At 49.1% G+C, this 26,201-nt stretch overlaps 3 protein-coding genes and 1 long non-coding RNA gene across 4 annotated transcripts in view; 3 read left to right on the top strand and 1 right to left on the bottom strand.

Moving 5' to 3' along the window:
* Window positions 1-4,433: 4,433 nt before the first annotated feature.
* Window positions 4,434-13,124, top strand: ACTR1B (actin related protein 1B). Its single transcript, XM_037055043.1, has 11 exons — window positions 4,434-4,697; window positions 6,672-6,736; window positions 7,873-7,948; window positions 9,000-9,125; window positions 9,437-9,561; window positions 9,781-9,997; window positions 10,152-10,244; window positions 10,336-10,510; window positions 11,521-11,582; window positions 11,827-11,867; window positions 12,046-13,124. The coding sequence occupies exons 1-11, from the start codon at window positions 4,650-4,652 to the stop codon at window positions 12,146-12,148; spliced, it is 1,131 nt and encodes a 376-aa protein (XP_036910938.1). The 5' UTR covers window positions 4,434-4,649; the 3' UTR covers window positions 12,149-13,124.
* Window positions 13,125-15,897: 2,773 nt separating this feature from the next.
* Window positions 15,898-17,617, bottom strand: COX5B (cytochrome c oxidase subunit 5B). Its single transcript, XM_037055044.1, has 4 exons — window positions 17,471-17,617; window positions 16,865-16,938; window positions 16,605-16,704; window positions 15,898-16,093 (listed from the first exon to the last, which is right to left on the bottom strand). Exons 1-4 carry the CDS (start codon window positions 17,571-17,573, stop codon window positions 15,981-15,983), a joined length of 390 nt encoding a protein of 129 aa, XP_036910939.1. The 5' UTR covers window positions 17,574-17,617; the 3' UTR covers window positions 15,898-15,980.
* Window positions 17,575-20,092, top strand: LOC118992967 (uncharacterized). Its single transcript, XR_005067748.1, has 2 exons — window positions 17,575-17,929; window positions 18,797-20,092. It is a non-coding gene; the product is annotated as an uncharacterized LOC118992967 (long non-coding RNA).
* Window positions 20,093-22,958: 2,866 nt separating this feature from the next.
* The window catches only part of FAM178B (family with sequence similarity 178 member B), a 100,357-nt gene continuing 97,114 nt past the window's right edge, over window positions 22,959-26,201 (top strand). The window contains exon 1 of the mRNA XM_037055042.1: window positions 22,959-23,441. The gene's annotated coding sequence lies outside the window, so the exon portion shown is untranslated. The remainder of the gene's footprint in view (window positions 23,442-26,201) is intronic.

The following is a 26,201-nucleotide window of genomic DNA, read 5'->3' as shown; positions in this document are numbered from 1 at the left end:
TTGTGGTCTGTGAAGTCACAGCAGAGGCAAGGTGAGGACAGATGCACGGGGGAAAGGAGGGAGGGCCTGATTCCTTCTCCAGGACAGGAGGGGATCCCGGGGGCTGCACAGTGCCTTCCTCTATCCCCCGTCCCCCATGTAGCCTGAAGGCAGTGGGTTGCAAATAACAAAAACTCTACTCAATCTAGCCAGTAAAATTTTAGGATAAATCAAGATATCACATTAAGTATTGTTATTTATTGTATTATATAATATTATAAAACCCAAAATATTATAAACAAAAGTATAAGTTAATGTCCCTCATGTATCACTATTTCCCCTATTTTAATTTTTAAATTTTTAGTATTGATGTGAGAGAGAGAGAGAGAACGATTTGTTGTTCTACTTATTTACGCATTCGCTGTTTGATTCTTGTATGTGCCCAGACCAGGGATCAAACTCAAACCCTAGCATATCGGGACAATGCTCTAACCAACTAAGCTACCTACACAGGCCTTCCTTATTATGTTTCCCTATTAAAGATTTTTACTTTGAAAGTAGTTTCAAAGTAAAAATCTTTATATTTTAGCACTTTTAACTGCATTTTTGCTTTGCATTTTCATTTGCACTGGGTCCCACAAATTGTATTTCTGGCCCTGCCATTTAGCCCTCCTGTTCACACACTGAGTGCAGTAGGGAAATGAAAGAGATTTTGGGGGGGTAAAAAGTTGCACAAAAAATTATAAAGCTGAGTTTTGAGTAGCTCAAGTGTATTCCTTTGCTGGGGCTGCCGTAACAAAGTACCACAAAATGGGTGGACTGGGGCTGAAACAGCAAAAATCTATTGTCTTACAGCTCTGGAGGCCAGAAGTTTGAGGTCAAGGTGTCAGCCCAGTTGGTTCTTTCTGAGATCTCTCTCCTGGCCTTGTATGTGTCCATCTTCTCCCTGTGTCTTCAGTGTCTTCCCTCCACATTCAAAGTTCCTTTCCTTAACAGGACCTCATTTAGTCTGAATTACCTCAGTAAAGACATGCCAAATAAAGCCACAATCTGCGGTACTGAGGGTTAGGACTTCCACATTTAAATTTAAGGATGGGAGGTGGGACACAATTCATACCATTAGGTAATGACAGCAGCATCTTATTTCTCTAAAACATCTCTAAAAAGGTGAAAACAGAACAGAAAAGAACATATAAAACAACACGAAACTCACATCCTCAGCAAAACTAGGATAAGGCGGCATCAGGCTCAGCATTCCCTCATCTGTCTTTCCTGTAGGGTCTTTTTCTCAGGGAAGTTCCCACAGACCCCACCCTCTGGGTTTCTCCCTACGAAGTGCTGAGAACTTACCTGCACTGCTGCCTTCTGTCTGCACGGCTCCAGCTGGACAGGGCTGGTCTCAACCCATGAGTCAAAATACGATACCAGGAATTCCTCTGTAAGGGTTCCACCAGCAGGAACGCAACACAGGAGGCTTCACAGCCCACTCTGTAGCTTTCCCCCAAACTGCAGCATGAGGGGGAGGCCCTGGGGAAACAGGAGCTGCTAAACTCTGATTACAAACTTGGGCCCAATTAACCACAACCAGGAGTCCTTTTTGACAGCTAGAATCCTTCCCCAGGGAGTCAGCAATCTTTTTTAGTAAAGTGGGTGTAAATAAGCTACTGAGACTGAAAAAGTCAAAGAATCTAAGCGCTAGGATACTGTTCAGGCAGAAAAAGGAGAGGGCGACTCAGAGGGGCTGGGGAATGGCTGGCCTTTGGGCCAGAGGGATCCTCTTGCTCGCTGTCATTCTTTTATGAACCTTCCTCTCTTCCTCTCTCTCTCTCTCTGTTTCTCCCTCCAAAATAAGTTTTCTGAGCTCTTCCTCTTTCTAGCTGTCAGAGGCTAACTGGCAAGCCTGCCCTCCTGCAGCTGTAGGTGGCCTTGCTCTAGGGCCTCTACAACGTGCTTCCAGGCCCTTTCAGCTGCTCCTCACCACCTGCACCCCCGCACTGTTGTCCCTGCTGCCCAGTGTCCATGGAATTTCTTCATTGCCGGGACCCTGGCCTTCTTCTGCATAAATGACTGTTATGCAGACAACTTTTCACTTCAGTAGTTTATTTTATTTTTAAAGTAATATATCATAAAGACAGACATACAGACCAATGGAATAAAATAGAGAGACTTTACATACATGAACAAAGGGTCTTTGACAGGGTCTGTGACAAAACCATTTAAAGAAAAAAAGACAATCTTTTCAACCAACAGTGCTGGGAAAACTGAATATTCACATGAAAAAGAAAGAAGTTGGGCCCTTACCTAACACCATATATCAAAATTAACTCAAATGTGTTAAAGACCTAAATACAAGACCTTGAACTATAAAGATCTTAGGAGAAAACATAGGGCAAAGCTTTAGGACATTGGATTTGGTGTCTCAGATATGACATCACAAGCAGAGGCAACAAAAGAAAAAATAGACAAGTTAGAGCATGAAAATTTTGAAAATTTGTGGATCAAAAGACACTACTAATAACTCTGGCTGGTGTGGCTCAGTGGATTGAGTGCTGCCAGCCTGCAAACCTAAGGGTCACTGGTTCAATTCCCAATCAGGGCACATACATGGGTTTCGGGCCAGGTCCCCAGTTGGGAGTACATGAAAGGCAACCGCACAGTGATGTTTCTCTCCCTCTCTTTCTCCCCCCTTCCCCTCGCTCTAAAAATAAATTAAAAAAATCTTTTTAAAAAGACACTATTAATAGAGTAAAAAGGCAACCCACAGAATGGGAAAAATATTTGCAAATTGTATATCTGATAAGGGATTAATATCCAGAATACATAGAGAACTTCTAAAAATCAACGACGACAACAAAAATAAACCAATTCAAAAATGGGCAAAGGACTTGAATAGACATCTCTGCAAGGAAGACAACTGGACAATAAGCACATGAAAAGATGCTCAACATCATGAATCATTAGTGAAATGCAAATAGGAACTATGACAAGATACCAGATACCACCGCATACCAGTTAGGATGTCTGCTGAAAAAAAAAAAAAATATATATATATATAAGTGTTGGTGAGGATGTGGAGAAACTGGAAGCCCCGTGCATTGTTAGTGGTGCTGCTGCTATGGAAAAACAGCACAGAGGTTCGAAATATTCAGTCAGTTCAGAGAAGCAGAAGTAGAGTGGTGGCTGCCAGGGGCTGGGGGAAGGGGGCAGGGCCTCAGAGTCAGATGGGCACAGAGTTCGGCTTCACAGGTTGAAAGCACGGTGGTGGTGACACACAACATTACGAATGTCTTTAGTGCCACTGAACCGTACACTTAAAATGGTTAAGGTGGTAAGTTATAGAATATGTGTATTTTAGCACAATAAAAAATGAGGAAAAAGCAATACATACATAAGTTAAAAATAATTCAATACAAAAGTTTACAATGTAAAAAGAATTCTCCCATCATTCACCCACATCTACCAATGGTCCTTTTCTCATATTACAGAGTCTTGAAGGTCCCTGATAGAGTCTTCAAAGCCATTCACATAGAAAACATGCTGAACACTGTGTCCAGCTTTCTTTGCTTTGATTTAACCATATGTCCCATGTGTTTCACATCAGATTATGTAGAATTCCCTTATTAATTTAAATGACTGCACATTGACCCATTTTATGAATTCACAGACACCAGATACAAATGAATACATTCCTGATTCCATTTGCATTAAGTTCTGAAATAGGCAAAATTAACCTGTGGTGTTAGTATCACGAGGGTGGTCACCTGGGAGAAAAACACGGCAGTGACTGAGAGGGGTGGTGGGCTACTGAAGTGCAGGTCATGCTGTTTTTTAAACTCAGTGATGGTTACATGTGTGTCCACATTGTAATAATGCACTGAGTGTAGACTTATGATTTCTGCACTTTTCTGGATGATGGCAAATCACTATGGCTCCGCCTTTGACACCAATGAAGCTGGAAGCTGCCCAAGTGCTAGCTCCATAACCGTGGACAGGCTTCTCCGCGGCCATATCTGTAAAATGGGAATAACAATACAATCACCTGGTAGAGTTATGGCCCAATTTAATATAATCTATACAAAGCGGGTAGAAGTGCTCCACAAGCCCCAGAGCAAGTTCTGGACAAACCCCAGCTACCAAGTTACCACTAAACTGTAATTGTTACGAAAAAAAGGATGCTCCTCAGTGTTCAACAAATGCTTTAGGTGAAACAGCCAGCGTGGCCTCCTCGGGGACTGCGCGATCACGAAGGAGTGCGTGTCGAGGTGCTGGGGGACAGGAAGACATCTTCCTGGACAGATGACCTCCAGTAGGCCAGACTTCACCCTTGTTCCCTTTAAGAGAGAGGCCATGACGTCATCTCCACACCGCGCATCCTAACTTGGAAGTGCCTGGCAGGTCTTCTGAGCTACCGCAATTGGCTGGCCAGCGCCCCGCGACCCAGCCCCTTTGCTCTCGTCCAGCCCCGGGCGTGCTCCACCGATCGGCCCAGGTGGGAGCGGTGATTGGCCGCGGGGCGCGCCCTCCAGAGAGGTCCTGGTCGGCTGCGCGCCCCGGTGGGAGGGGCGCGGCGCCGCGTCTGCAGCCTCAGTGGTCCGGTCTGCCCGCCCGCCCGCCGGTCCGCTAGTTCCTCCTGCGGCCTGCCTGTTGGGCAGGGCCAGCCCGGCCCCGCCATGGAGTCCTACGACATCATCGCCAACCAGCCCGTGGTCATCGACAACGTGAGGCCCGGCAGCCGGGGGGAAGGCGGGCGCCCCGCCACCGGGTGGTACGCGGCAGCACCGGGAGGGACTCCACCCCTCTGGGATCGTCCTCCGTGGGCTGCTTGCCCGGATCCCGCGCTTCCGCTTGGCCCTGTAGCCCGGGCCTTGGGGCCAGACCCCTCGCCCCCACCCCCGGTGCTGTGGAGCCCCCGCCGGAACCCTTCCCCAGCCGGCCGGTGATAAACATCTCGGGAGAGCAGGAGTGACAGCAGGCTGCCCTGTGCGGGGACGCACCTCAGACCCTGCTTGGTTGAGAGTGGGGTTATTGGGCAGGTTTCGACCCCAACCCCTTTACCCTTGTCCTTCAGGCTGTGGCTCTGTCTGCCCTTCATGGTAGAGGAAGGATGGTATTTGCCCTTTTGCACACGCTGGTCTCATCTTTTGGAGAGGGTTGGCTTGGGGACCTTCCCAACAGATTTCCCCAAAGAGCTACACCCCCAGAGTGGACAGGCCCTACTGCCCTCTTCCTGGGACTAGAAAAAAATGCAAGTCCAACTGTACCAGCCACAAGTCCACCACCACCTGGTTGGCCCCTTGGCTACTCTGCCCTCTCCTGAAGTGCTCCTAGTGCGGAGCAGAGACGCTATAGCGGGCAGCCTCTCCCTAGGACCCATAACCAGTTGAGGATAATTGTTTGGAAGCCTCAGAGGAAAGACGCCTGGCTTCATCCCGGCCTTGTCCTACATCAGTGGGGCTCGGTGTGCTGTCAGCTGCCCTCTGTGGATTTGTCCTCAGAAATTTTTGGTCATAGGAAGAAAATGAATGGCTCTGGGTGTCTACCTCTGGTGTATGACCCTTGGAGTTTATTTCTTGTTGTTATTTTTTTAATACTCACCAAGGTCATGTTCACTGATTTTAGAGAGAAATATCGATCTGTTGCCTCCCATATCACCCCAACCAGGGCTCAAACCTACAGTCTGACCTGGAATCAACTCACAGCCTTCTGGTGTATGAACCAACGCTCCAACCAGCTGAGCCACCCGGCCAGGGCAAGCCTTGAAGTTTTTGATAATGACTCCCTTCTTTTTCTGGGATCTGTCTCCCTCCCACATGACTTCCACATGTCATCCTGAGTGGTTCTTTTTTTGCAGTACCCATGTGGCCTTCCTGAGCCACAACAGGGATGTTTAATAAGAAGGCTATAACTGGGCTTGGGGATTCTCTCCAGGAGGCCACAGGAAGGACCAGTCTACTTCCCTTCTGGGGGGGCCAGAAATTCATTTAGGCTAATCAACAAGCCTATGAGTTCAGAGGCTCCCTTGCATGGGGCCTCTGGGCTTCTGGCTGCTCTATAAGTTGGGGATGGTTACTCCTGCGACACAGACCCAAAGTGTTTAATGAAGACCTGTGTGAAGAGGGCTTGGTGAGGGGTTCTAGATGCCAGGTCCCAGCTGGCGCAATGGCGGCACAAGTTCTCCTTTGTGGTCTTCCCATGGGCCCTATATGTGACACAGTCTACTGGGAGAAGGGGGGCCAGGGGCTATTGAAAAAAGGTACATTTAGGGGGTGCTTCTAGCCGGCTTTCAGGAGTAGCTTTGCCATGGATTCCTCTTGCTGGAAGCTAACCTTGGAGTGTGCAGTGGTCTCTCAGTCTCCCATTGGCATTCTTGGCTACGAGAGGCTGGCTTGTGCACTGTAGGTTGTTCAGCAGGTTCCTGGCCTCTACTATATCCCAATAGCTTCCTCCCTCCCCTCCTTAGTCTACAAACATTGTCAACTTGGAGGGGAAAAGGGGTGCAAGACTGCCCCCCACACACACTTTTCTGAGCCACTGGTGTACTTGTAAACAATCTTGTTCTCTGGGCAAGATCTCAGCTTCCTCCTCTGCTGCCGTCGTGACCGTGACCAGTAGGCAGCTTGCACTCTCCACTGCAAGGCACTGCCTTAATTTGGGAATGAATGCGGGCAACTAAACATTGTTTTTCCTTGCAGGGTTCTGGGGTGATCAAGGCTGGCTTTGCAGGAGACCAGATTCCCAAATACTGTTTCCCAAACTAGTAAGTGTGCTTCCCAGGACAGTGGTCCTGTGTCTTCTAGGCCAGCCTTGCCCCCACTGGTAGGGAAGACACTAGATTTGTGAGGCTGACACTGTGAGGGCTCTGGGCTTACCCCTCCTTGTTGGAGTCTGAATTTGGTCACTCACTGAGCTGGGGAGGAGAAGCTGCCAACACTCCCCTAGGCACAGGGCGTGGTAGCAGCAGCAAAAATAAAAGGGAGACGTTTTCAGGAGAAAGACCTGAACTCAGAGGAGGGAAGAGTGGGGAATTAGTGCAAGGCCACCTCTTCCTCCTAGGAGAGGTTTTCATAGCATCTTATTTATTTTCAGACTTTAGAAAATATTTTCTTTCAGTCTAGAAGGTACTTCCCTGAATGGTGCTGGCAGGGATGGGGGTCAGAGGAGGAGAAAGCCTGGGGTACACCTTTGGCTACTCCAGCCCACTGGGAACTTTTCCCTCAGCAGCGTCACCTCACAAATCCCAGAGGCTTTAGAGTGATTAGCCTAAGCCTGGGGGTGGAGGTGAGGGTCCTGGGACCCCTGAAGTGGCTGGCCGTGCCAAGACCACAGGTCTGGTCTGAAGAGAAGCCTGTGTGGAACACCCAGTAGGCTCCAGCTTTCCTTTCTGAACTGCACTTGGGTGTAATTAAGATTCCTGTAGATGCGCAGGGAACTTGGGTCAGATTTTGGAATCTCTACTCAGGAAGCCCTGGCACTGGGAAGGGGCAGGATCAACTGATGAGAGGGGTACACAAGGGAGCCACTACCCAGCCTCCCAGGGCTTTCCCTGGGGCTGCAGATAGTGGCAGCAACTCGCCCTGCTAACATCAAGAGCGTGGGCTGAGTCCCTATGGCTGCAAAAGCTGACCCACTGCCAGGAACGGGCCATGGAGGGTTGACATTCCAAAGCTCATCCCTCTCTGGGAGGAACACCTGTTCTGACACTGAGCTTTCTGTCCGGCTAAGGCCTGCTCTGTAGTCCCTTATCCCATATCCCCGGGTTCTGACCTTTCCCTCATGGCCACATCCTGTTGCTCTGGAGTAAGTTACTCTCTTGACTGGAGCAGGACTTGGTTTTCCTGGGCTGAGCTGAGCTGTGACCCGCACCCGCCTCACTGACTTTACCTGTCCTCGCAGTGTTGGGCGCCCTAAGCACATGCGGGTGATGGCTGGAGCCCTGGAAGGAGATATCTTCATTGGACCAAAAGCAGAGGTAACACCTGTGGAACCTGCATTTTCCTGGGTTTGGGGTCTTCATAGTCCCAGGAGCATCCGCTGGGGGCAGAGCTGTACTGCAGAGGCCCCTGGGACTCTGGTCTCCAAGCCATGTGCCAGGTGCCCCCGGACTCCCCCAGCTTCAGCTCTGGAGAGCTCTGCCCTGTAATAAGGCACTGGCTCCTGTGGGCAGGGAGAAGGGGAACAATTAGACCACTTCACACCCTGTCTTTTGGAAGCTGTGGAGGAAAGAACTGATTAAAAAGTGACTTAAGCATCCAAATCACCCAGACTTCGTAACTGGCCACAATGAGAGCTGTGCAGCCACTTCCTGCACCCCAGCTGGGGTGACTGGGGTGACTGGCCGGGAACCGCACCGCCAGAAGAGGCCCCCTGGGAGAGCAAATGTGGGCTGGGAGAACTAAAAACAAGTGCAGATTAGGCACCTGCGTGCCTAATGTGGGGTGCCAGGGTTTGGGGCCAGAGTTGGAGAAACGCAGGGGCTCTCAGGAGATGAGGCAGTAGGGAGAGAGAGGCCATGCGGTGCTTGGCAAGAAGGGGCATACTGTGGGTGACATCGAAGGCAAATCGATGCAGGAGACATGAGCGTTGGCTGGGGAGCTGGGAGGAGTGGGGGTGAGGTGACAGGTGACCACTGGAGGAGACTATACCACCACTGATGGGAGCAGTGACCGTGAGTGATGGAGATGGAAGCTGGGCAATGTGGGGAGAAGGGGTGAACGTGCTGGCAGTGGGTGTAGAGACACCTGGTCAGGGGAGGAAGAGGAGGGACTGAATGATGGGAGGAAGCATGTCACCACCCTCCCTTGTCCCTGGCCCTTTGAGGCTGGCTGGGCTCTGAGATCCTAAGAGGCCGCCGGACAGTTGAGCTACCCTGAGTTTAGGACCTGCCATAGTGCATGGGGACACCCAGTAAGCAGCAGTTGTTCTACTCAGGGCAGCCAAAGGGGCAGCTCCCAGGAAGGCAGAAAGCAATGCCTGGGTGAGGGGCCTGGGGCTACACTGGCCTTTCCACCCCTCCTCCACAGGAGCACCGGGGGCTGCTGGCCCTACGCTACCCCATGGAGCACGGCGTGGTGCGGGACTGGAATGACATGGAGCGCATCTGGCAGTACGTCTACTCCAAGGACCAGCTGCAGACCTTCTCTGAGGAGGTGTGGCAGCCAGGCCTCCCACAAGCTCCCAGTCCTCTTTGCCCTCTGCCCTCCCTGCTCTGCTCCCCATTGGTCAGGTTCCCATATTTCCTGCATTTTGATAGGGCCTGCCACCTCTTCACTTCCAGAGAGCTGGCTCTTTGGAAGAATAACTGCTAGCAGGTGACAGCAAAGTGCCCTTGAGAAGGACATCAGGCTCCAACCATGTGTACTCAGAGCAGGAGGCAAAGGGGGTTGGCTGTCTGGAAAGATCCTTTTAGAGCCAAGCATACTGTCTGTGCGCAGGCCCACAACTCTGCCATCTCTTGTAGCATCCTGTTCTTCTAACGGAAGCCCCACTCAACCCGAGTAAGAACCGGGAAAAGGCAGCGGAGGTGTTCTTTGAGACCTTCAACGTGCCGGCCCTGTTTATCTCCATGCAGGCCGTACTCAGCCTGTGAGTGGTCCCGAGTCCCTGTCCTCCCTGGGGCTGTCCTGCTCAAGGTGACCGGTTGTCTGACTTCCCTATAGAAACAGCCCCGCCCGATGGTTATTCCTTTAGGGAGTTCCTTGTCTTTTTCAGACCAGATTATGCAGTTGTCCCAAGGTTCCCTTCAGGGGTGGGAGGTCCCCATGCCTTACTGGCTGAGGTGAAGGGGTGCTGACCTGCTAACAGGTATGCAACAGGACGCACGACGGGAGTGGTTCTAGACTCAGGGGATGGGGTCACCCATGCCGTCCCTATCTATGAGGGCTTTGCCATGCCGCATTCTATCATGCGTGTGGACATTGCTGGCCGCGACGTCTCCCGCTATCTCCGGCTGCTGCTGCGCAAGGAAGGCATTGACTTTCACACCTCAGCCGAGTTTGAGGTTGTTCGGACCATCAAAGAGGTGAGAGGTGACAAAGGGCAGGAGGGTGTCAAGATGACCCGGAGGGCAAATGGCAGGGGAGGGGAGCAGGACCAAGGCTTGCAGTGGTACCTGGGTGTGGGTGCCCCAGTCTGCAGCCTTCTGAGGGTGTGTCCCTGCCTCCACCCCCTTGCAGAGAGCCTGCTACCTGTCTATCAACCCTCAGAAGGATGAGGCTCTGGAGACAGAGAAGGTGCAGTACACCTTGCCAGATGGCAGCATGCTTGACGTAAGTCACCAGGCCTGGCCCTGGGTGGCAGTGGTGCTGCTGGGACCTGGAGGGGGAAAAGGACTGTCTGTCTCAATCCTGTGTTCCAAAGGTGGGGCCTGCACGATTCCGGGCTCCCGAGCTGCTGTTCCAGCCAGACCTGATAGGGGATGAGAGTGAGGGACTCCACGAGGTGCTGGCCTTTGCCATCCACAAGTCTGACCTAGACCTCCGCCGCACACTGTTCGCTAACATCGTGCTTTCCGGCGGCTCCACGCTGTTCAAAGGTGCCCTGGTTTTGGGGGGGTGAGCTCCAGGAGCTGTAGCTGGGCCTTCCCCTGCAGCTGGTACATGGCCTGTTTTCTGGTAGCTTTTTGGTGCTCAGTGAGCAATTGTTTTTTTAAGAGTAAAATTTAAAATTACATTTTATTCACTTTGTAAGTGGGTGATAAGTTTATATGAGATCTAAACTGTGTTAGATGAAGTGTCCTTTCCCTGTTGTCCTGGTCAGCCCTTCCCTCCTCATGGGGTTTGCCGGTTTCTCAGGCAGCTGTGGACGGCCTCCCAGCACATGTAACAAATGTGCACCACCCCCATGTGCACACAAACTGTAGCATGTTGTATGGGTCCTGACCCTGTATGGCTCATTTAGCATCGTATCTGGAAGGTCTTTTCCTACCCGTGTAAGTTCTCTCATCTGGCCATACAGTGCTCCACTAAATGGAAGTGCCAGGCAGCCATCATCCTGCTGATGGCCTTGGAGGGAGTGGCAGCCATTTCTAATTAGTACTCTCCTGCCCTGTCATTTTGCATGCTGAGGATACACTAACGGGTAAACCCTAGAGTAGAACTGCTGAGTCAGAGTGCAGATGTGCCTTTGTTATTTGGTGGGTCCTGCCAAGGTTTCCCTCCTGAGAGCTTGTACCCGCTGCCAGCCCAACACCATGTGGGATCTTTGCCTATCTACCAAATCAGTAGATGTTTTCTCCTGGTTTGTCATTTGCCTTTGGTTTTGCTTCTGGCTGGTTTTAACTGCTGGCGCATTGGGTGATGAAGATCATGGGGGGACGGCAGACCTGTGACTTGGGGATCCATCTCATGTCTCCTCTTTGGAAGCTGGACTCCCTGTAGGCCTGGTGCTAGGTCTTTTTTGCCCCAGGAGTGGCTCATGCCTACCCTTAATCCTGGAAAGAACTGCTGAAAGAGTAGCAACTGGGGGGCACCAGGTGGGATGCGGGAGAGCTAGTGGTAGGGAGGCTAGATGGGGACCCCAGGCTAGCCAGCTTTGTGTTCACAGGCTTTGGTGACCGATTACTAAGTGAAGTGAAGAAGCTTGCCCCAAAGGACGTCAAAATCAAGGTGAGCTTGTGGAGAGTGCCCATGAGGCATCGGGTCCCTGGCAACCATGACCCAGGAGAGGACACGTGCCACCTCCACAGGCCCTCTCATTTCCAGCCCAGCCACTTCTCCCATTCGCCCGTTCCCCCTGCTCCCAGCTGATGCACTAGCTGTCTGGCCTTGTGCCCTGCAGGAATCACCCCCAAGGCTGGGACAGGGGCTGCTGTGTGGGGACAGGCACTTAGTTGCCCCTTGCTCCCTCTAGATCTCTGCGCCTCAGGAACGGCTGTACTCCACATGGATCGGGTAAGGCAGAGCTCCCAGGGAGGGCTCTGGGAGGAAACCATTTTGCCCTGGACACTTCTCCCAGGGTTGGCCCAGGCCAGGTGGAGGTGGACGGATTTCCCTCCCAGGTGAGGGAAACAGAACTGAGTACACAGGGAGGGTGGCCATCCACAAGAACACCACCCCTCCCTCCTCACAGTGGCTCCATCCTGGCCTCACTAGACACTTTTAAGAAGATGTGGGTCTCCAAGAAAGAGTATGAAGAAGATGGCGCCCGTGCTATTCATCGCAAAACCTTCTAGTGCCCAAGGAGGAAGGGGCAACTCTTGGGAGAATGGTAGGAAAGGGGAGCCAGAGCCCTTAACCCCTTCTGGGCTGGGCTCACGCAACAGGCGTAGGGTCCCCTGCATGCCCTGAACGCGAGCAGGTGGTGCAACAGCACTTCCCTGCAGCACTGCCCTCCACACACGCACGCATGCACACACAGACATGGTAATGTTTAGCCGCATGGGTGGGCGTCTGGAGCTGGAGTACAGGAATTGAGGAGCCCGGCCTTGGGTGGTTCTGGTTGTCCCCCTTGGCAGGGCCAATTAGACCTACGGTTCCTGGCTCTAACCCTTGGGGCTACTTCCCTGAGCTCAAAGGCCAGACACCCAAATGCCCCCATTTCCTGACAGGGTCTCTCCCAGAGCCCAGTGCCTGGATGCCTATGTAACTAGCCTTGGGGAGTGGGTTAGAGGAGGGGGCAGCCAGCAGCTCCCTACTGGCATGTTTCTTATGCCACCTCTTCCTGATCTGACAGGGTAGCACAAAGGGCCAGCCACTCCTGGGCATCCCTGACCTTCCACACTCTGTCCCCGTCTTCCTGAGTAGATGCCTTGGTGCAGGCTGAGTAGTGAGCAGTCTGCCCACCCCAGTGAGGGGTTCTGGCCCAGGGCTGGAGCCAGGGCAGAGTGTGCGGGGTGGTTTTAGGCAGCCATAGTCTTTTGTGTTCTCCCCTTCAAAGCACTTCATTGACTTGCTGCTCCTTCTCCTTTAAGCCAGAACCCTGGATGGGGAAGAGTTAATGGTCTTCATTTGTTGAGGGAGGGGAAGCCACTTAATCAGGAGTCAGACCCAGAGGGTTGAGGGGGCACAATTCCTTTCCCAGAAGATCTTCATTACCCCAGGCCAGGCCCCCCACCTTCCTCTCCCGAATATGTACAGTAATTTTACCCAGTTGCCTGAAAAAATTTTTTTGTAAATCATTATAGTAATAATTATGGACAAGGTCCAGTGTGTGGCTCTCTTTTCTTATGGTTCTTATGCTGTTGTTTGCTCACCCACCCCTGGGGACTTTGAAACAAAGGACAGGCAAGAACGCAGCATGGCACCCGCTGTAGCTCAGCGCTGAGGGTCTTAGTGGTCGGTGGGGAAATGTGGCGCAGGAGGCCCCGGGAGACTGGGCTCTCAGCCTGGTGGCAGAATTTCCCAGCCTCATTACCCACTTGCTGCAGAGAACAAAGCTGCCTTCCTCTGACAGGGCCTCCTGGCAGAGGGGGCTGGGTTTGGTGCCTTTGCATCCTCACCTGTTGGAATACCTCTGCTGCCATGCTCACAGGTGGCTAAGGCTGACGAACCTACAGTGATATAGACTCAGAGTCCAGACAAGTGAGGAAGAGAGAGATAAGGAGAGATGGCAAAGGTTGTCAATGAGCTGGACTCTGAAGGTAAAAGCTGAAGATAGAGGCCCTGGCTGGTGTAGCTCAGTGGATTGAGCGTGTGAACCTGCAAACCACAGGATCGCGGTTTGATTCCCAGTCAGGGCACATGCCTGGGTTGCAGGCCAGTTCCCAGCAGGGGACTCACAAGAGGCAACCATACATTGATATTTCTCTCCTTCTCTCTAAAGATAAATTTAAAAATCTTTTTTAAAAAAGCTGAAGATAGGAAGGGCCATGGATGGAGCAGTGAAGAGACACCAGAGTGCCTGCCCTTTCCTTACTTCATCAAGTATTTGAATACCTACAGTATACCCAGGAGGGTCCATGTGTTTGTGACAATGGTAAACATATTTGTCCCCAAAAACATACAGGTCAGGGGAGGAAGAACAGTCCATTTCAGTAGTTGCGGGGCCTAAAGGAAGGGCTTCTAACCCAGCAGGTGGGGCAGGCTTACATACATGGGTCCAGGAAGAGTTAACCAGGTGTGGGAGGGGAGGGTGTTCCAGCAGAGGTAAGAGCTCGAGGAGACACCTGGGACCAGTGGGACAGAAGGCACAGACCTGAGTGACACTAAGTCAGCAGGAAAGAGAAAGTGGTCTCTAGGTAGAATGCAAGATACACCAAAAAAGTTAGGGAGTGAAGCCCGCACAGGGAAGGCCTTGCAGATTTTTAGCTATGTACTGGGTGGTGGGCAGCCTGCTATTGGAGGGTGGCTGTCATAGCTGAGTGTTGACGGTAACTGGAGTGAGTGGAGCTGAGGGAGAGCCCAGAACTGAGATTGTGTAGAAGGGGAGAGGTTACTCTGTCCAGACTGTCTTCAAAGGGCATTTTGTGAGCCTTTGTGTTCAGAAAGCTGTTAAGCCCATAGCTGTCCTCAAGGGGGAAAGAGAATTTACAGAGAACCCTTCGGGGTTCTGTTTTTGTACCACTTCCTCCCAACCATCCAAGTTGGAGCCCTATTAGTGTGGGTCCTCCCTTTTCCTTACCTCCTCCACATTCTGTCAGTCACCAAGCTCTTTTGCTTCTGTAATACCTTTCCTACCCCTCATTTCTTTTCCATGAGGGCCACTACCACCCTGGCTCAAGATCATAGCTCCATTTTCCCCACCAATCTATTTGCTCTTGGATCTAAAGCCCAGATAGCCTTGGTCCTGCCACTTCCTAATCCAAAATGTCAAGCAGTTCTCCACTGCCTGGTGAGATCACCTTCATGAATTACACATTGTTGCATCTAATTCAGGCCCTTTGGGATCTGTCCCTTCCCTCTTTTAGGCTTCTGCATCATCATGCCCTGCTTTGTCTGCCAGCTGCTATTCATGCTACTCCATGCTAGGAATGGCTTTCCCATGTCTGTCAAAATCCCATCCTTTAAGCCAAGCACTATGCAGCACCCTCCCTCCTCCCTCCTCCCTCTTTTGGCCGGGATGATGTGGGTAGAGCTCTGGCCCTGCTGGGTTTCTCACTGCTGGAACAAAGCTACAGGTGAGAAGCTGGTAAGGCTAGAAGAACCTTATGGTGTTGGGATTGGGGATATGGGCAAAACTCTACTTTTTGGTGCTGTTTCATTATTATGGCAAAGTTCAAACACACCAAAGCAAAAAGAACAATGACCCCCTCATGTACCTACCTGGCTATGAGGGATCAATCACACTCCAAACCACTTCTTCCTCTTCTCCCCAGTTTTAAAGCTAATCCCAGGCATATTGTACCCCAGTATGTATCTCTAAAGCATAAAAAATAAATACCTGAAAATGTAATAAATTCTTACACATCAAATATCCAGAGTTCAAATTATTCCAATTTCTTTTTCTTTACAGTAGATTTTTCAAGTCAATATCCAAACAAGTTTCAGCACTGCACTTGCTTGCTATCTCCATCACATCCACTTCATTCTGTAGGTATTCCCTCTTTTTCTCCTTGCAATGTATTTGTTGACAAAACCTGGTCATTGGTTTCTGGAACTGTCCCATATTCTGAATTGTGGTGATGGTATCGCCATTAACTGTGCTTTAAACCTGGGTTCCTTAAGACCTCAAAGCCCTCCAAAAATCTCAGTTTACCCTGTTTTTATAACAATACTTGAGGACCTACCATCTGCCAGGCTCTTTATAACGTACTCTCAGAAAACATGTCCCCAGTGACAAAGTTAAATGATGGAGCCCGAATTACAAGTCCAATCGGTCTGACTCCACAGCACATGCTTTCCCTTGTGCCAGGTAGTCCCAATCATGGTTTTATGGGATTGTCAATCCCAATGTACACAAGTGGATAGCAAGCTAGTAGGAACAGCTATTCCTGATGTAAAAATTACCCATATCTCTCCAAAAACACAAATAAGGCCAGGCAACTCTGGGAGGAGCCAAAGCAATGGCCAGTCTTTATCGGAGACAAGAAACTTTACAGCACATTGTGAGTGAGTTATTGTAGGGGCTCAGTGGGCCAACTGGTGGGGCACCAGCTTATAATGGGTTCCACAGCTAGGGCATCGCTGGGCCTCGCCTTTGTGCAGCCAGAACCAGATGACAGCACTGTTGTCTTCTTCACCTAAAAGGAAAAAAGTGGTTGAAGGCCATCTAGTCTAGAAGAAAGGAGACTTTCAACATCTCTCTTCCTCAGACACCTCTGAGACACAAAGTTATGGTTGATATCTTAAGAGATCAGTTCAAGCTATCCTCCCCATTTTTCAGATGAGGCCCGAGTTTACCTGTGAGTAAAGTGACCATATATCGAAGTCAATATAGGTTCTAAAATTTCCCCTGCCTGCAAAGAATCCCAAAACAGGGTCATTCTGATATGTAATCCTAGATGTCTGGCAGAGAGAAAATACAGTATTTTCTGGATGAATACTCCTCGTGTCACATCTCCAGTGAGCCTCTTGACAGTAAGGGCGACCTACTCAGGCATAAGAAGGGTGGAAAGGGCTAAGACCCTTAGGACGACTTATTTACAAACATATCCTCTTTATACACACAGAAGATCTGAAGCAGCTTACAGACATCTTGTACAGTAGAGTATATTAAACCAATGAATAAGAAAATAGTGGTGAGGTACTTACAGATGCAGCCCACTATGCGCTTGTTGGTGATGGAGGGGACCAAATTAGGGTCTTCCTTGGTGCCTGAGGCTGCCTTTGGGGCTAGCATATTGTATGGGTCCTGAAAAAAAACAAGAATTGAGCCATCATACCAGAAGACCTCTACCCTCCAGGGGCTAGCGTTACTGTTCCCACACTCAGGTTTCCGGGACCAGGGACTGCTCTGGTCCCAGCCAAGGCCATGAGGTCCAGAGAAGACACAGAAAGCAGTTTCTCCTCACCTGTCCCTTCCGCGCAGCCATCATGACCTCCCGCTCCAGCCCAGTTGCCTGCTCGTCATCTGTAGGAATACCACCTAAAGAAAGACACATGAATTATGATGTCGTCTGAATCATCAAGGCAGAAAATGCACAAAAGTAAATTTCTGCGTACTGTTTAAGTGGGCTCACAAGTTCCTAAAGTCTACCCATACCCCATGTCCCCTAAGTACCAGAGTCATGATCCCCAAAAGCGACAGCACCCAGGAAACCTTTTCTTCCCCCAACCACCAAGACCAATTTTTCGACACATTTTTTTGTAAAAACAGATGAATGAGACCGCGGCTCTGAAGGCTTGGCCCCTCCCGATCGCGCTTGCAGCACCCGCCCCCACAAGGTCACCCGGCACCTCCATTTATAATTCTTTCTCAGCAGGGTCAATTAGGTGGGCTGCTGCAGCGGCGGCCGGGAAGAACCGGGAAATGACCGCGGAGCCTGAGGCCCGCGGGGCTGCGGGACGGGCACTGGGACCCGCAGGAACTGAAAGGCCGGCCCGCTGTGCCGCACTAGGACCCCGGACCCGGGGAGGACCACTGCGCCAGGCCCAGACGCGACCAGCGGGACTAGTACCTCCAGACGCCATGGACCGCACCGCAGCTACCCCATTGGGACCGCGAGCCCTCAGGGCCTGTGCAACCAGCGCTCCAGCTCCGCGAAGTAACCTTGAAGCCATCGCGCCCGCTACAACACTACACTTCCGGGGCAGCCTACGAACACAGGCGGGACTTCCGGAGAGAGCTGCTTTCGCCTTCGCGTCTGCCGCCCACTTCCGCCGGGTGCCGTTTTAGCCGCGCCCAGATTCGCCCCTCTCCAGCGACTGCCAGCGGACCAAAAAGAATGTGCAAGTCCTGTGCCGTCTTCCATTCCTGTTGCGCCCTCGCGGGAGTTTCGGTGTGTGATCACTGTCTCAGTTTTGGATGATGCGATTTGGGACAGCGTGGTTTGCGTCCGCGGGACCCCGTATCCTCGTCGGTGGAATGGGGCAGCCACACTGGCGCTCCTGTGCGTGTTGCCTGATAGTTGTGCTCGGTAAATGTGGAGGCTGCAGTGGGAAGTCGTTAATCCCGCGTCTGTCAAGAGACTTGCTGGATCCCGAATGATGAAAATTTAAAAGTGGGCTCCTGAAGTCCCCTGTGTTCACTGTTATGCTAGTTCATTGTGACGCTGGTTCTTCTGGCAGCGTGGGAGCCGTCGCGTACTTACTTTGGCCTAGTCAACAAGAACTCAGGCAGACCCTACCCGCAGTGTTGGCATCAATCTCCTGGTTCAGAGGTGTGGAGGTGATAAAGTCATCACAGGTGCTGAGGGGCAGGAGAGTAGGGTCAGATTTAGGACCCCTTCCAGGACCAAGGCCCTTGGTGATGGGTGAGAGGTTGGCCACAACGGGAGATTTTCTGCTTTGGAGATTATCACCAAGGAAGGACAGCAGAAGGGGGGCGTTGAGGATGGGAGATAGAGTCACAGGACATTCTGTGACCCGAGTTCTCTTTAAAACGCAACACATCTTCCTTAGCTCTGCGTGGCCTTCAAGCTAAGGTGTGCAGGCTTCGTAGCAGGATGGGCATTAAAAGGCTTTGCAAACACTGCCCTCCATCAGCGTCTAGGATGTGGTTAACATTTTTAGTGTAGCCCTGTCACGGTCTGGCTTCCTACCTGTGCTATACCTGTTTCCCTACCGGATAGAAAATCCCTTCAGAGCAGGAGTTATGCTGTATTCCTTTTTGAAACCACCAGTGTCTTGCAGAGGCTTCGCATATAATAGGGTCAAATAAATTTTAGTGTACTTACTGCTTGGACAGAATAAATCTGTTTTGTAGAGCTTCTGAAATGTGCCGGTCAATTTGAGGCAAATTGGGGAGGGTTGAAGTCCTAGGTGTTCACCCCTGTCTCCCGCAGGTTATAATATTCTAAAAAGGACCTGGTGGAGCATTTCTTCACAGGAGTATAGCTAGTCTTCATTAGTGTCTTCTCCACCAAGAAAAACCAAATGGACTGTATTCTGAAACCAAAAATTTCTTGATCATCTGAAGCTGGGTTTTGCTTTCAATGGCTTTCACTGTTACTCCCTTCTCCTCAACAAACCCCCACCACCACACACACCACTGTAACCCTTCAACATTAAATTGAAATATTTTTCTTAAATCCTAAGAATGATTCCCAAGAATCTATAGTTGATTTGTACCCTTGGTTAGATGTTTAGATGGTAGGGAGCCTTGGTCTAGAAGACAGAGGTTCTTGGATGGAACCACCAGTCAATCCCAACTTTTTTTTTGCCACCATTTCTTCATCAGTAAAACTATAATTAGACTAGATTAGTATTTCCCGAAGTATTCCATGGTACCCTAGTCTCAAGAGAAGCTCTCCAGAAAAAGGATTTGGTCATGACACCCTCTGCATTTGATGACCACCTTCTTGGGCATACACATTGTAGCATATTAAAGCCTCTGATTAGGATTGAGGCAAAAAAAATCCTGTTTAATTTACCTGTGGTTTAAGCCAGAGTTTTCCCATCCCAATTGACCACAAAACTTTTTCCAAAGAAACGCCTGTTTACCCACCTCTCGGCAGACCAGTAAGAAATTCAGGCTGTTTATCTAATTGATTTGCGGAGACTTTGAATGTTACAGAGAGTATATGGAATACTTTCCATGGGCCAAAGCTGGTCATTGTTCAAAACTGAATAAAACTTGGTCTCTACCTTGAATCTATCACAAGAAAGTGGAGTGGAGGTGGTTCTTAGTTTGACCAGAGTTCACACAAGTCTGAAGCTATGGGATCACAAAAGGGACTCAATCTGTATTTTTATTGCTGCAACAAGCAGCTCTGAGCTCTGACTGGACCACAGGGGCTCTGACCACTTATATTAGCAGACTTTTAATACAACAGATTGAGGGGGACAGTTGCTGCGTACAGGCCTGGAAAGATCTGCATCAGTATGGATAGCCCATACTTGAGGGTCCCCTAGAAAAGCCTGAGGAAAACAACAAAGTGGCTGAACTTACCAGCAACTTGCTGGGAGCTAGAATCCTTCAGACCAAATAGCCATGTCAAGCCAAACCAAACATTTTCGTGCAGGTGCCTCAAATCCAAAATGGGTCACCTGTAACTGCTGTCAGCATGGGGCCTAGGAATGGCGATACTACTTTATATTAACATACAGTGAAAGCTATAAATGAATAAAATAATTGAAAATGTCACTCCAGGCTGGCCTTTGGAAGAATAAGCAGCTTCTTATAGGATGACTTGAGAAAGAGCAAAGCCTAAAGGACCTTGCCTAGAGTCCCACTCCCCTGAGTCAACGCCATCAATAAAGCCACTATGCAAAGGACTCTTAGAAGTACAACTTTTCCTTCCCCAGTTTTATTAAGAAATAATTGACATACATCACTGTATAAGCTTAAAGCTTATACCACGATGGCTTAATTTATATATATTGTGAAATAATTGCCATATAGGTTCAGCATATAGATACAATACAAAGAAAAGAAAAATGAAACTTTTTTATCCTTGTGATGAGAATCCTTCAGATTTACTTTCTTAACAATTCTCCTGTATATCATACAGTAGTGATAGCTACAGTCATCATGCTATATATCACATCCCTGGTACTTACTTCTCTTTTAACTGGAACTTGGTAACTTTGGACCACCTTCCTCCAATTCTCCCTCCCCCCACTACCCCCCACTCATAAACCCCATTGTCTCTGTTCTCTTTCTTGTGAGTTTGGGTTTTTAGATTCCACATATAAGTGCCATCGTATAGTATTTGATTTTCTATCTCTGACATTTCATTTAGCATAATGCCTTCAAGATCCATTCATGTACCCTGGCTGGTGTGACTCAGTGGATTGAGTGCTGGACTGTGAACCAAAGGGTCATGAGTTCAATTCCCAGTCAGGGCACATGCCTGGGTTGCGAGCTAGTTCTCCAGCATGGGACATACAAGAGGTAACCACACATTGATATTTTTCTCCCTCTCTTTCTCCTTCTCCTCCTCTCTGTAAAAATAAATAAGTAAAATCTTTAAAAAAGAAAGATCCATTCATGTTTTAGCAAATGGTAGTATTTCCTCATTTTTTATGGTTAAATAATAATTTACATGCCACAACTTTTATCCATTCATCACTCCATGGATACTTAGGTTGTTTCCATGTCTATTATAAATAATGCTGCTGTAATCATGGGGATGCAGATGTCTTACCAAGTTGGCGTTTTCATTATCTTTGGATATAGTCCCAGAAATAGAATTGCTGGATCATATGGTAGTTCTATTTTTGATTTTTTGAGGACCCTCCATACTGTTTTCCATAGTGGCTACAGCAATTTACAGATACACAAGTGTTGCACAACTTACCAATTTGTGCACAAGGGTTCCGTTTTCTTCACATCCATGTCGGCATTTGTTTTCTCCTCTTTTTGATGGTGACTCTTCTAACAGGTGTGGTTTTATTGCATTGTGGTTTTAATTTGCTTTTCCCTGATAATTAGTGATGTTGAGCATCCCTTCATGTACTCGTTGGCCTTCTGTAAATCTTCTTTGGAGAAATGTCTGTTCAGGTCCTTTGCCCATTCTTTAAATTGAGTTGTTTTTGTTTGCTTGTTTGTTTGTTTGCCATTGAGCTGTATGAGCTCTAAGTTTTGGTTATTAACCCCTTATCTGATATGTGGTTTGCAGTTTTTTTCCCATTCTGTAGGTTGTCTTTTCACTTTATTGATAGTTTCTTTCACTGTTACAGAAGCCTTTTAATTTGATGTAGTCCCACTTCTTTATTTTTTTTATTTTGTTGGCCAGTGTCAAGGAATTTCACTTCTATGTTTTCTTTGAGGTAATTCATGTTTCAGGCCTCACATATTAGTCTTTAACCCATCTTGAATTAATTTTTTGTCCATAATATAAGATATAGGTCCAGTTTCATTTTTTCACATGTGACTATCCAATGATTCCAGCACAATTTATTGAGGAGACCATCTTTTCTCCATGGAGTAGGCTTAGCTCACATGTCAAATATTAGTTGACCATATATGCTTGGGTTTGTTTATGGGTTCTTAATGCTGTTCCATTGGTCTATTTGTCTGTTCTTATTCTGACCATACTGTTTTGATGACCATAGCTTTATAGTATAGCTTGAAATCAGGTTATTTCAAGTGTGATACCTCTTGCTTTGTTCTTTCTCGGGGTTTCTTGGGCTATTTGGGATCTTTCTTGATTCCATATAAATCTTGGGTTGGTTTTTCTACGTTTTTAAAAGATTTTATTTATTCATATTTAGACAGAAGGGAAGAGAGGGAAACATCAATGTGTGGTTACCCCTTGTGCAACCCCGACTGGGGACCTGGCCCACAACCCAGGCATGTGTCCTGACTGGGGATCAAACCGATGACTCTTTAGTTCACAGGCTGGCACTCAATCCACTGAGCTACACCAGCTAGGGTTCTACTTCTGTAAAAAAAAAAAAAAATGCCATTGGGCCCAGCTGGTGTAGCTCAGTGGACTGAGTACAGGCTGCGAACCAAAGGGGATCACCGGTTCCATTCCCAATCGAGACACATGCCTGTGTTGCAGGCAGGTCCCCAGTGGGGGACATGTGAGAGGCAACCACACATTGATGTTTCTCTTCCTCTCTTTCTCCCTCCCTTCCCCTCTGTCTAAAAATAAATGAACCTTTTTTTTAAATGCCACTGGAATTTTGATAGGGATTGCATTGAATCCTCCACCCTCTCCTGGGAGAGGTTAGATTCCCAATAGCTGAGCCCTACAGATTCCTCTGTAATCCCTGTGGTCCCGTATCAGAGTAGGGGCTTCCACAATGCAACCCCCAATGCTGGGGGAGGCTGGTTGTCCTCTCTGGGTTCTCTTTTCCCTCTGGAGGAACTGGAGGCTCATGGGAGACCTCTCCGTGGGGCACTGCACTGTCCTAAGGGGGGGAGTAGAGCGACCAGTGTGCAGCCACTTTCCTTACTCTTCTCACGCAGTCCATCTCGGCCACTTCAGCCTCACCCCCACCCTGTGTGCTGGGACTCTCTCAGCGGTGCCTTATTCTTGAATAAATGTTAGTTGTTCTTCTCATGAGAGGAGCAAAGTCAGGAATGACATGTCACCAGCTTGGTGATGTCACCCTCAGAAACACAGCTTTTTAACTAGATAAGAGATCAAGTCACTAGGAGTGGTCCCATGGAGCACAGCCTAAGAAGACAATTTTAGGACTAGGAGGAAGAGAGGGAGGAGAGGCAGAGAGGGGAGACCGGGCAGGTCGTCAGCTGGGCATGGCGAGGCCCTACAAGGACCCTTCATTGGGACCCCCCAGCCACCTGAAGCAGCCCCATTAGCTAGACTCCTTTGATGCTCTCCCAGGGTGCTCTGAGAGGACTGTGGAGACCTCAAGGACACAGAGCCCGAGCACTGACAGTGTTCAGAAGAAATGAGGACAACCAGCCCCTAACGTGAGGGGAAAACGCTGGATGATGTGGCATTACAATGATAAGCCAGGAGCAGCAAGAGCCCTGAGCTTAAAGGCTGGGTCTCCTAAACTACCCTAGGCCAGGTAGATGGCCTCCAAAACTCAATTTCTGCATCTGTAAAATATAGTAATAGTGCCCTCCAGCCTCTGGTGAAGATCAAATGAGGTAATGTTGGTGGAAGCAATTTTTATACTGATAATGTATTATTCTTAGGTTATTATTTTCAATTTTGCCTAGGACCAGTTTTGTCTTTTTATATTAAACTTTCAAATGATACTCATTAAAGTGGATTTACTTATGTATGTTTAAAACATTTAAATGGAAGTTCTCCAAAGAACAGTAAGGAGTTTGGATAGGATCCTTTCAATTTCTCAGGTATACATTTTGACAACTGGAAGTCAAACGAATTGATAGTCCCAAACTCCTAGAGGAGTCATTCAAAAGAAGTAAGGGTCAAGTACCAGTATTGATGGGAAGACCGCCCAGCACACCGGGGCTGCTGCTTTCTCCCCCATCACACCCTGGCCCCAGAAGAGGAGTTGGCTCAGGAGATGGGCTTCGAGTCCCAGCAATAGATTGGCCAACTTAGCACATCTCTACCATGCTCCTGCCTGATGAATCAAGGAGGGTATCATTAATGAGGTATGGATGATGCCAATGAAAAAATCTGTTACTTGGAAGGGTAGGAGTGGGTTTTAACCCACAACAGGGCTGACATAGAATAAAGAGAAATGACCTAGCACAGGCACAGGCACAGGGTCTGGGCCAAACAGCGTGAGTTTGAATCTGAAGGCCAACATCCTCCAAACCAGTTGCGTATGTGTGCACATACACACTCAGGTACACACCAAAGGCAGATTTGTTCCCAAAGCAAAACATAATAAAGAATAACTGTGGGTGATAGTTATGAGCAGAGCACTCTTGGCACCCACGCCTGTAGTGCTTAAATTCTGCAAAAATCTGAAGTGCTCAGATGGCTAAGGAGTCACAGTCTTCTGGATTCAAATCTTGACTGCCACTCCCTCTGTCCATGTGCCCTTGGCAAGTGGCTCCTTCCCTTCAGTGTCTTCCTCTGTAAAATGGATGTCCTCATCCAGATAAGGATTGAATGATTTAGTACATAAGAAGGTATTGGCACAGATTCATGGCTCCAGAAAGAGGTAGTGTGGTGTGGCCGCCCCCACCAGGCTGTGTGGCCCGCATGGCCACACGCAGGAGCACATGCAACAAGGCCGTGCACACAGCAAGGCTGTGCACGTGGGGGGGGGGGGGGCGCAGGGGGGCACGCGGTGGGGTTGCGCACGTTGCGCACGCAGCTTGCGTCGGCTGGCGGGGATGGTGTACCGGTGAGGAACCTAGCGGCCCAGAGCTGGAACTGGAGCTGGAGCTGGAGCTGGAGCTGGATGCCAGCTTCCAGTTAAGGTCCACGTTAAGACACAAGGACACCCCGCCGGCCCTGAAGGTAGGAATCCCTGCCTCTCCCTTGCTCACTCAGCCTCATTCTGCCATCCCGGCATCCCTCCTACCTCCCACACCCCCCACTCCTTTCCACCCCTGGTCAGGAAAACCTGCACCCCTTTCTTGTACCCACTGGCTGACCCAGTACTCTGATGTGCTGGCGCTTCTGGGTGCTCTCCCTACCCCTTGGACCCCAGCCGTTCCTCCCTTCATACTGAAGGCGACCTACCCTATATGGCCAGCCATGCCACCCACTTGGTAGGAGGCCAGCTTTATTTTGCAGGTGAGTTAAATGAGGCACAGGAGCCTCATTCCTGTGGTGGTCACACAGTAAACGACGCAGCTAGAATTCCTGTCTGTCCCAGGCCAGGCACCAGTTTGGCACTTTAAGGAAAGCAATCGGCACTTGTGCGTTTGTCATTTACTGTGACCCTGCCTAACCCAGACCAAGACAGCCAGGCCCTACTTGCCTGGGCAGCACATCCCCAGGGCATGGTTTACGTGGTCGGGCTGAACTTTCTTCAGACTAATTTGAGAATTGCTTTATGTTTTGGTTGATTTAGTGTGTTTCTTTTATTTGTTTGTTTGTTTAGTTTTTTCTGTTGGTCCTCATACACAAAGGGTAGCTGCTGTTTTTCTTTTCAGAAACACTGCATGCTTAGCCCCTACCCAGTATGACGAACATGCAGTTTACCATACTAGAGACTGTTTGACTTTTATTTGTGGAAAAAATTTGTCCCATTTCATTTCAGATTGCAAGCTGAGTCCTTGCTGACCAGAGTGTCTGCCTTCAGTAAAATTCCTAAGTTACTACATATTTGTTTAAAAGAACAGACACAAAGTATGGTGTTAGGAATAAGGCATCTTGGAAAAGCAGTTTTTGTAAAAGCAGGACAGTTGTAATATTCTGAGTTAATCATAGATCTTTTTTCATCAGGGCTCAAAGCACTTTGGATTCCATAATTATTTGGTCTTATGGCCACACTTTAAGATTATTGTAAATAATACAATATGGTTTGGGGAGGCACTAGCCCTGCACTGAATGTGTCAGGCATGTGGAGCTGAGTTCTGGGCTGGACTGGTGAGCAGCAGCGTGGCCAAGCCAGGAAACCAAGTTCTGAAATGGTTTCAGTCCTTAGCCTGGAAAGAATGAGAGTGAGGAGGTACAGGTCCTAGCTGGTTGTGTATTTGGGGCTTGGGAGGGCGAGGGTAGATGAAGTGAAATTTAGATGTTGAATGTGTCTTCCTATTTGACAGGGTGAAAGGGCTCAGTATCATCACTTTTGTCCCCTCCCATGTTCCTGTCTCGACACCTAACACAATGCTTGGACCAGTCAGTCTAATCAGAATTATCCTTTTAAATTGATTCTAGGATGCATCTTTGT

The sequence above is a fragment of the Sturnira hondurensis genome, unplaced genomic scaffold, assembly GCF_014824575.4.
Source record: "Sturnira hondurensis isolate 20B ecotype Veracruz unplaced genomic scaffold, ASM1482457v3 Scaffold0008480, whole genome shotgun sequence".
In the NCBI taxonomy this organism is placed as follows: domain Eukaryota; kingdom Metazoa; phylum Chordata; class Mammalia; order Chiroptera; family Phyllostomidae; genus Sturnira; species Sturnira hondurensis.
This window is presented reverse-complemented; position numbering and strand designations above follow the sequence as displayed.